General features: G+C 35.2%; 1 protein-coding gene across 3 annotated transcripts in view; it reads left to right on the top strand.

Moving 5' to 3' along the window:
- The window catches only part of LOC106876619 (oxysterol-binding protein-related protein 9), a 108,849-nt gene extending 99,078 nt beyond the window's left edge, over nucleotides 1-9,771 (top strand). For all 3 annotated transcript variants that reach the window (XM_052969912.1, XM_052969914.1, XM_052969915.1), the window contains 5 exons: nucleotides 935-1,031; nucleotides 2,928-3,050; nucleotides 4,178-4,269; nucleotides 5,775-5,910; nucleotides 7,608-9,771. In XM_052969912.1, the coding sequence (XP_052825872.1) occupies nucleotides 935-1,031; nucleotides 2,928-3,050; nucleotides 4,178-4,269; nucleotides 5,775-5,910; nucleotides 7,608-7,721 (562 nt within the window). In that variant the 3' untranslated portion in view covers nucleotides 7,722-9,771. The remainder of the gene's footprint in view (nucleotides 1-934; nucleotides 1,032-2,927; nucleotides 3,051-4,177; nucleotides 4,270-5,774; nucleotides 5,911-7,607) is intronic.
- The last annotated feature ends 688 nt before the right edge of the window (nucleotides 9,772-10,459 follow it).

The following is a 10,459-nucleotide window of genomic DNA, read 5'->3' on the forward strand; positions in this document are numbered from 1 at the left end:
CAAAAAAAATGTAAGATGTTGGTTTTTTTTTTTATTAAAGATAAAAGAGGAAATGAAACATTTAGTTTTTGCTCAGCTCACAAGACTAAAAACCTCCTCAGCTTGTGGGGTTACTGTAGAGAGGGAGGTAGCTTTATGCTCTGTTGAAGTGTGAGAGAAGGACCAGAACCACACGTTTTTTGCTGTACAGGAGCTGCATGGCTACTTATAGGAGAGAAGGTGAGGTGAAGCTGGAATGAGGGATAAAGTAAAGTTGAACTGTCAGGATGAACCATGGAGGTATAAGAAGGTAAATGGGAGGGGTGACAGAGAAACGGAGATTGAGGGATGGGTAATGGGTCAGAGGGAGGGGGGGTGAAATATAACGAAGGACAAACGTTGAGGATCGGTTGATGATAGATATACATTGGAGGGGAGGGGCAAGGAAGGGCAAATGATGACTGTAGAAATTGGGTGGAGTTGAGGGGTGGAAATAGTAAATGGTGGATGAGGGTGGAAGGATGGTTGATGATTCTTATGAAATGGGAGAGTAGGCAATGACTGTCATCAAAAGACATAAAATCGTGATTTATGAAAATTCATGCCAAAATAAAATCATTTTGTAGAATAATGGTATTTTATGTGTCATTCCATTTTTTATTACCCAATATTTGTATCCGAGCTGGCAGAGTCATTAGCATACCAGGCAGAATGCCTAACAGCAGCATTTTGTCTGTCTTTATGTTCCGTGTTCATTCTTTCAAGGTCTATAAATTATGTACCAGTTGTGTACTGGGGTTGATGTAATCAACTTACCCCCCTCCTCAGAAATTGCTGGCCTTGTACCAAAATTTGAAATCAGTGGGTGCGCGTGTGTGTGGACATGCGGATGTTATCTGTAGCTGTTGAACTAATCTATTTATGTCTTTAAATAACTTTTCTTATTTTCTTACAGGTCCATTTTAACAGTTCCTTGGGTTGAGCTTGGTGGTAAAGTCTCTTTGACTTGTCCAAAGAGTGGCTATAGTGCAAATATTGAATTTCATACGAAGGTTGGTGTGCAGGAAGCTTTTAAAGAAATACTTTTGTTTATATATGACCCTTAACAGCTTAAAATAATAGCCCTCTCTCTCTCTCATACAAGCTGCATGTTTTTGTTTCCAATTTTCAATAAAAACATGTCAGACCATAGGGGAAAATATTACCTTGTTTGGAAACAGGTGAAGATTGCCAACAGGAAGGGCATTCAGCCTTAGAAAATCTTCCCATCTCAACCATGCAAGCATTGAAAAGAAAAAAAATATGGTATTTTGTAACTTAAAGGCATAAAAGCGACAGAAATAGTTTTGCCGAACTGAATGGTAGTGTTGAGTTATGTCCCTTCATCTTCTGAGTGAAAACACCCCTGAAGTTGACTATCTGTTTATCAGCACCATGAATTAACTACCTGTAATATACTGGGGATTGAATCAGTTAACTGTATCCTTTATGTGACTTAGTGCCAAAGTTACAAGTTAGTATTTACAAACATAGGTTACCCAACACTTAAATTGACATAATTTATACAAGAAAGACTAAAAATTTATGGAGGAAAGTATAAACGATAATAGTTCTTGATAATTATAAGGTAACGCCCCTAAATGCGGCTTTGGAATATTTATGTAAACAAATTTATTATTCATAGACATTCTAGTCATCGTCATTATTGTGTTAACATTCACTTTTCCATCCTTGCGTAAGATGGAACTTTTTGAGCTAGATTTTACATGGCCGGATGTTCTTCCTGTCGCTAAGCAAGGTGGTGACTCTGAATGACCAGACATATTGTTGAGGAAGAATGGAAACGAGCGAAAGCATCTGGATAAGGGTGACACTTGCTTGCAGCCATCATCTGATGCCAAGACGGAGGCACACACACAACAGCATCATCTCAGAGTCCACCTGTCAAATCCACTCACAAGGTTTTGGTTGGCCCAGGGCTATAGTAGAAGACAGTTGCCCGAAGTGCCATGCAGTGGGACTGAACCCAAACTCATGTGGTTGGGAAGTGAACTAAGCTACACCTGCACCTATGATTGTTGTTCTGAATTTTATTAAATCAATATATCTGTCTCGCTATAACCTTTTCATCAGCACCTCCTCCAATGTTGCCTCCCCTTTTAAAAGTTTTTGCCTTGCAAGTACTTGATGACCCTGTCAGTGCAGGTGCCCTCACTGTAAAGTGGTTAGTGTTAGAAAGAGCATCCAGCTGTAAAAACCTTGCCAAAACTTAGCTCACCTGTGCTTGTGCCACGTAAAAAGCACTACTCACCTAATCTTGCCAAAACCATCCCAGAAGTCCAGTGCAGGCATCGGCCTGGCCAGCTCTTGTGGTACCATCCTACCCCATTGCGAACATGGAACACAGACTTTTTATAGTGCTGGCACAAATTATGTGCATACCTTGTTGGGTGCCATTGCGAAAAGAATTGTTAATTTTCCAAATTTATAAGTATGTAACTTACATCAAATTGCTATTTTATTCTTAAAGTTCAACTGTTTTTATGGTTGTTTTTCTTTTATAGATTTTTAGAGAAGGTTATCAATATATGGTTCCCTTAATGGTCACAGCTATTATAAGGGAGATAATCATTTCATCAAAAATATGAAGCTAGATAAGAAATTTGAATTTGAAATTATGGAATTATATGAATGAAAGATGCATAGAATCCACATGTTTACATTTTATTTGTTTACTTAATACAAAGTTATTAAAATTTTGAGTTCTTGGCAATCATGTACAGTACCATTGCATCCTTTTTAGAAATCATCAACTTGATTTACAAGGGCAGTAATCATTTCAGCAGGCAGCGAGTTCCTCCACTCCTGGCCTAACATAATTAGAATTATTGTTGCACTTCCTTAAATCTGTTTTGGTTTTATTTATGTATTTTTAATTATTCACACAGCCTTTTTATGGTGGTAAGAAACATAGGATTACAGCTGAAATTCTGGCAGCTAATGAGAAAAAACCCTTTTGTAGTATTGAAGGTGAATGGAATGGTGTAATGTATGCTAAACATTCATCAGGAGTAAGTAGATGCCTCACCGTTTCATTTTTTATTCTTGCTGAAAGCTTTTCACTTGTTTTAAAATTTAACATTAAGTCTTCATTATTGAATATATTTCCTTTGTTCATATTTCAACCAAATTTTTAATACAAATAAGAATTTTCCAGGCTTGTTCTTATTTTAGCTTTCTATTGAATTTAGTTGGTCGTCATACAAATTTGGATCATTATTGTCATCATCATCATCATTTAACGTCCATCTTCCATGCTGGCATGGGTTGGATGATTTGACCAGGGCTGGCCAGCTGGAGGGCTGCACCAGGCTCCAGTTGTCTGTTTTGGCATGGTTTCTATGGCTGGATGCCCTTCCTAATGCCAACACTTTATAGAGTATATTGAGTGCTTTTCATGTGTCCACCAGCACAGGTGTTTTTGGAAATGATAGGCTTGTAATGTCAACATAAATCAGATATGAAGTGAAACTAAAAATTCTGTATATGGCTGTTAGGAAAGGCACCCAACCATAGAAACCATAGAAACCATGCCAAAACAGACAACCGGAGCCTGCACTGGCCAGCTCCTGTCAAATGGCCCAACCCAGCTTGGAAAAAAGAACTTGAATGATGATGATGATGATGGTGTGTGTGTGTGTGATGAAATTACTTTACTCATCAGAGCCCTTCATTAGAGGAACATTAATTTCTGTCTTGTGTCACAGCATCAACATTTGTCACATTTTGTTTTTTTATGTCCAATGCCTCTATCTACTCCACTTGAAACATATCCTACTTCTTTGAGACGTATATTCTGATTGCACTTGAAATAGACGGAAGAAGAGATGCAGTGAGTTATCTATCAGAAGTGGTTTAAATTTTATATATGCACCCATAGGGTCCATCCCCTGCACTCAATCTGTCCTTGTCCCAGCCATCGTGAGAAATGGAATGGTAAGGAAGATTACAGGTAAGTTATAGGTGAGGTAGTGCAGTGTAAGGTTCGTATCCATATGTGGAATCTTGGATATTCTGTTTCTGGTGAGACTGTGAGAATATTAGTTTCTCTAGTAAATATAATGCTAACATATTCGAAATAGTTGCAGCTAAATTTTTGTTTTGTTGTATTTTTGTTTCTATTCTTAATAAATTTCAGATGAATGAAGTATTTGTTGACACCAAAAGAATGCCAATAATAAAGAAACAAGTGCAGGAACTTGACAAACAAGATGCTATGGAATCTCGAAAGTAAGAAATTGTTTTATATTCTGTGCTTTAACACTTCTGATACTAAGTTTGGATTGAAGAACCTGTGATTCTTCAATGCAAGCTTCTTGTTTTAAAATGGTCTTTAATTAAAAACCTTCCATCAAAATTTTATGCTAATTTATGTCCCAAACACCAGCTTAATAATGACAGTTATTTTGCTAAATTTTTCATTATTTTCAAATTTAATTGAAGGAAAGATAACGTAATTTAATGGAAACATAACAGAAGAGATACTATAACGAGTTCAATTAAGAGCTTGTTATATTTTTCATGTAATCTTACTTTATTATGTAATTTCATATTAAAATTAATGGACTAAGGTTTTTGTTTTTGTGATTACTAAGGAAGACAAAATTAGTGTATCTCTCCGAAAATTCATTTAACTTCTTCAAACTTAACGAGATCAAATTCTAATGATTACAATTTTAAAATTTCCACCTGGCTTTAACCCTTTCGTTACCGTATTCATTTTGAGATGCTCTGTGTTTCTTTCAATTACTTTAAATATAATAAGGAATTTAGTAAAATAACTTGGTTATCATTCAGCTAGTGTTAGGAACATAAATTTTGACTAAAGTTATTTGGTGGAAGATTTTAATTGAAAACTTAGGAAAACAAGACATTTGTACTCAGAGCCAGAGGTGGTTTCAGCCAGGTTGGTAACGAAACGGTTAATTAATTAATTTTGGGCCTTGTGCCTAGAGTAGAAAAGAATAAAGGTGGTCCTCTCTACTTTAGGCGCAAGGCCTGAAATCTTGTTGGGGAGGGGACTAATCCATTACAGTGATATCCCCACTGCTTGACTCTTACTCGTTTTATCAGTTCTGAAAAGGATGAAAGGCCAATTTGAACTCAGAACATAAAGCCAGAGAAATGTCACTAAGCACAGCAACAATTCTGACAGCTCAGTGCCTTTATCAGCATAATAATAATAATAACTCTGCTTATTATCATCATTTTATATTTTATTTCTCCGTGCTGGCATGGGTTGGCTACATCTGTCTCAACACAGTACATTGCTGCTTGTGTTGCAGTTATTTTTTCATCAGTTTCTGCAAGGTCCAGCATTCCAAGATCGAATCTCACCCCCCTCCCCTCTAACCTCTTTCCACACTTTATTTCTATCTTGAGATTGAGACATTTTCACTTCTAACTCTCACCCTTCATTCTCAGATAAACATAGCCATTCAGCATTTTGACCAGCCATATCAGCTCCAAATATTCTACCTCTTTTATATTCAAACAAGCCAGATTCAGCCTCTCACACCTATCCTACAATGTCATTCTAAGATTCAGCAATCATGTCACTGATATATTAAAGCTACAAAATAATGTGTAATTCATTCAAAAGAATATTTGAGAGAATACTCTAAATGCTAACAAATTAATCAACGATTATTGTAAGGTCTACATTCTGTTGTATTTTTAATTTAACTTTATTAATTAATATCATTTTTTTTTTCTTTTTCTTAATCAATCTTCAGTCTCTGGAGAGATGTTACTTATAACTTGAAGATCAAAAATATTAACAGTGCAACTGAAGCTAAGCATCTTTTGGAACAACGGCAGCGGGATGAAGCCAAAGAACGGAAAGAAAAGGGATTTGTTTGGGAAACTAAAGTAAGCACATCTGAGCTTTTAGTAAATAATGCATTTCTTCTCATTCTATTCTCTCAGTTTTTTAATTTTTTTTTATTTCTTTATCATTTTGAGTTTTTTTTTTTTCTTTTTTTGATAAACACTATTTTAGCTACAATTCAACAACAGAAATTATCATTTCACTGTTGTTTGAGGTTTTTAGTTTCCCAATTAAGAAACTTGTCTAAGAGTCTTTACAGCATCTTCCTGGTAAATGTGTCAGAATTTGTTTTGATCACAGCTTTATTGATCTATACATCACCATTAGTTTAATGTATATTTGCCTCAGGTCTGCTCTGACCCCTTTTTCTAGCATGAAGGACATTTCGCTGTTACTTCTAGTAAGTCAAGCTATTTCATGTACATCCCATCATTTGCTCTGTGTTTCATATTAACACAAGTTGAACTCGGTATATTTAGCTATAAATTGACCTGCTGTGAAACAAAACAATGTTTAATACTCTTCGGCATGTGCTTGACTGTTGTACCTCATGGAGACGAGGTGGCTGAGTTCCTTTTGAGTTTTTTATGCCATTTTTTATTTACAATGTATTTTTTTAAATTCTTATATATATATAACAAATAAAAGGGTAAAGGAATATTAATTTATTAATAATTTTTACCAAGCACTTTGGTATGTAAACACCATCATCGGTGAAGAACTTATTTAAAAGTTCTTATAAATTTATAAACATAATTAAGGGATCAGCAACTGTTGCTGATCCCTTAATTATGTGTATATATATATATATATATATATATATCAGTGAGGTGAACATTATTATAACAGTGATTTACGATAACGACAGACGCATTCTGTTTTGCCAAAGCTTGTCAGTGCTGTGTATCTGACAGTCACCTGCTTAAATGAAATTTGTCTCTATATATAGCAAATGGTCAATAATACATTCACTGATATTGCAGAAAGCTTACTGGGCTGAAAAAAAACTCAGTATCTGCAGTTGAAACAACGTTAAATTACTATCATCTTCTGTGTCTCATACTGAATGTATAAACACCATTAGAAGACAAGATGCTGTGGAATTATCTAGAACAGTCTGAGGTAAAATGTCTTTGACCTGTGTTAAAAACACAGTATATATTGAAGTGAGGCAAATATTGTCACAGCAGTGGCTTAGAAAAACAAGAAATGGATTTCACTTTTGTTGAGGCTTGATAATGCCATGCATGTGTTCATCATCATCATCATCGTCGTCGTCATCATTTAATGTCCGTTTTCCATGTTGGTACGGATTGGATGGTTTGACAGGAGCTGGCAAATCAGAAAGGTGCACTGGGTTCCAGTTGCCTGTTTTGACATGGTTTCTATGTGTCTGCGTGCCCTTCGTAAAACCAACCACTTGTGCCAGGTGCTTTTTACATGGCACCACCTCAGGACATGGCACACTGTCATCTGCTTAAATGAAATTATGTGCTTTGCTCCATCACAAACATTCAATGATATTGTTGAAGCTGGATGGTTTTTAGAAAAAACTCACTGGACACGGTTGAATGATTATTGAATTGTAAATTCTTCTTAAAAGAATTTTTTCATCATCAAAAAAAAAAACATAAAAACATTTGATAAACACTTGTTTGTGTGTCTGCATGTATATTGATCTTTCTTTGATGATATCCATAATCCATAGAAATTTTTTTTTTTTTTTCCCCATTTTCAGTACTTCCATGAAGTAGGAGAGCATTGGGTCTATGACAATCCGTTATTGAAGAGAATTCCACCCAAGTCCTCAGCTGGCAACACCAATTCTGCCTTACAGCAACAAAGCACATGAGAGCTGATATTTAGCTCAGAGATAATGTGTGACCTCGACAGTTAAAGTTCTACACCTGACCAGCAGATGTCTCTACCAGCAGCTGTTCAATTTTCAAACTACTCTGCCCCCCCTCCCACTACAGCTGCTGCTGCTCTCCGTCAACAGCTGTTCCCTGTACATTTAACAATCAAACAAACTTTACCCTGGGTTTTTTTTCTTTTTTTTTTTGGCAAGGCTTTAGGGCAGGGTTGAATGAAGACATGGAATAGCTTTAATATGACCAGAGAGAAAAAGAGAGAGAGAGATTGATTGATTGATGGAGAGAATAAGAGAGAAAAGGAGAGGGAAAGAGATATGCAATATATATATAATCTACTTTGGCCTGTTAGGTCTAAAATCACAGGAACCTTAAAACAGTTTACCTTAAGGGTGTCAACACTAACAGAATCACTAAAGGAACAAAATAAATTTTTAAAAATAGATGAAAATAAAAGAAAAAAATTTCACAAGAAAAAAAAATGAGATTTACAACACTTTTTTTTTTCTCTCTCTTTTATCATGATTTTCTTTCTCTCTGAAATCAAACAATTCTTTCTTGTAATTCTGCCATTTCTGTATTTTAAACTCTTGCCTCTTCCATATACTTCTTTTTTTCTTTCTCATAGAGAACTAGAGCCATGGTCTCTGGATTGTGATATGAAAAAGTGATGTTTCCTGCAAAATCAAATGTTTATGGATTTGAACATGTACATTTGTGTGTATGTCAATAACACGTATGAATGTGTGTGTGTGTTTATATGTGTGTTAGTGGATGTCTGTGCACGTGTGCGAGAGTGCATGCATTTGCAGATTTACCTTGGACAGATTTTATCAGATCAGAAACTTTTTATTTATTATTCTTATAAGCTTCATTATATTCCAGTATTCTGTATTCTACCATAAATCTTAAAATCGTAGGAATTTACCAATGTCTCTATTATTTCTGTTAATTTATAAACAAAAACCAACTTTTCTGACCTTACTTCATATATATTTTCCCTGTCCATTGTTGTTGTTGATCCTGTTGTTGATGATGAGTATTTCTTATAAAGTTTGAGATTTAAGTGATGGAAAACGGCAGGTGTGACATTCATGCCTTTCCACTAGGAATGAATGTTAAAAGTCTTCAAAGCAGGAATAGAAATTGATTCACATGCCTAGATATTTAGGAACTTACTCCAACAGAGATTGTTATTATTATTATTATTATTATTATTATTATTAAGTCGGTGAGCTGGCAGAATTGTTTGCACACTGGATGAAATGCTTAGCAGTATTGTGTTCATTGCTACATTCTGAGTTCAAATTCTGCTGAGGTCGACTTTACCTTTCATCCTTTCGGGGGCCAATAAAATAAATACCAGTGAAACACTGAGGTCGATATAATCAACTAGTCCCTTTCCCTCAAATTTCAGGCCTTGCACCTTTAGTAGAAAGGATTATTATTATTATTAAGGCAGTGAGCTGGTAGAATCGTTAGCATGCTGAGCGAAATGCTTGGTGGCATTTTGCCCATCTTTATGTTCTGAGTTCAAATTCCACCGAGGTTGACTTTGCCTTTCCTACTTTCGGGGTCGATAAATTAAGTACCTGTTGAGTACTAGGGTCGATGTAACTCACTAGTCCCTTCCTCCACCAAATTTCAGGCCTTGTGCCTATACTAGAAAGGATGATTATTATTATTATTATTAGCCATATTGAAAATCAATAAATCAGAAATAACAATCATTGACTGGATGAAGTAATAGTATTTGAAATTATTGGATATGTATTCCTACTTCAGACGCATTGTTTTTATGCTCCAGGGTCGGATAAATAATTAAACTTGCCTGTGTCTTCATCATGCTTCATTGTGATACAGCTTTTTCTTGGGGGTGAGTGGGGAGCAGGGTTTATTATATAAAAAAAATAATCCATGAACAAATTGACTGATGATGATTTATGGTTAATCTAACATTTGTTCATAGTGTTTTCTACCTTTTTTTTTATGTTGATTAGAATTTTAAATTATTAAAATCCTTGAATGATTCATCTTGTTGTTTTTGACTGGTAGACAAATAATCTGTCTCATAGTTTATGGTTTAATCTACCACTTGTTCATTTAATTCCTTTAGTAGGGATCTATTTGTAAACAGTGGGCCTACTCTCTGTCTTTGCTCTTAGGATAATTCTTTCCATTAGTCTTGGAAGTTCCTGAAAATGGTTGAAGCTGTTGCTTTTGATTTTCACATTAAGACATTAAAAAAAAAAGAGAAATTATGTAAAAATTTTAACTAGATTAAATATTCGTATTTTCCCTTAAAATGTGAAATATTTTTAGTTCATAAAAGTTCCACATTTTAACACGCACACTTTTATAACATATTTAAGCTACTCTTGTGACCTGTTACTCTGGAGTTTCCATGGTGTACATCCACTGGGTCCAGTCTGACCTGCCCAAAGAAGCAACTGCACACCTTGGAAACTACAACGTAACAGTCCACTGGACCAGTTTAAATAAGCTAATACACTCTACATTTGTATTGAGTACTTCTTCCCCAGATCATTACCCAACAACAAATATATTCTCACACACTCGATATTATAGATCCATTGCAGCCTATCTTACCAATCGGTTTTGCTCCAGATATTAGGCAATCAGATGATTATCTAATAACTTGACTCATCAAAGATGGCAAGTATGGAAAAAATGGTGAATGCTCTATCTTTATATATAT

Source organism: Octopus bimaculoides, chromosome 8 (genome assembly GCF_001194135.2).
Source record: "Octopus bimaculoides isolate UCB-OBI-ISO-001 chromosome 8, ASM119413v2, whole genome shotgun sequence".
Taxonomy (NCBI): Eukaryota; Metazoa; Mollusca; class Cephalopoda; order Octopoda; family Octopodidae; genus Octopus; species Octopus bimaculoides.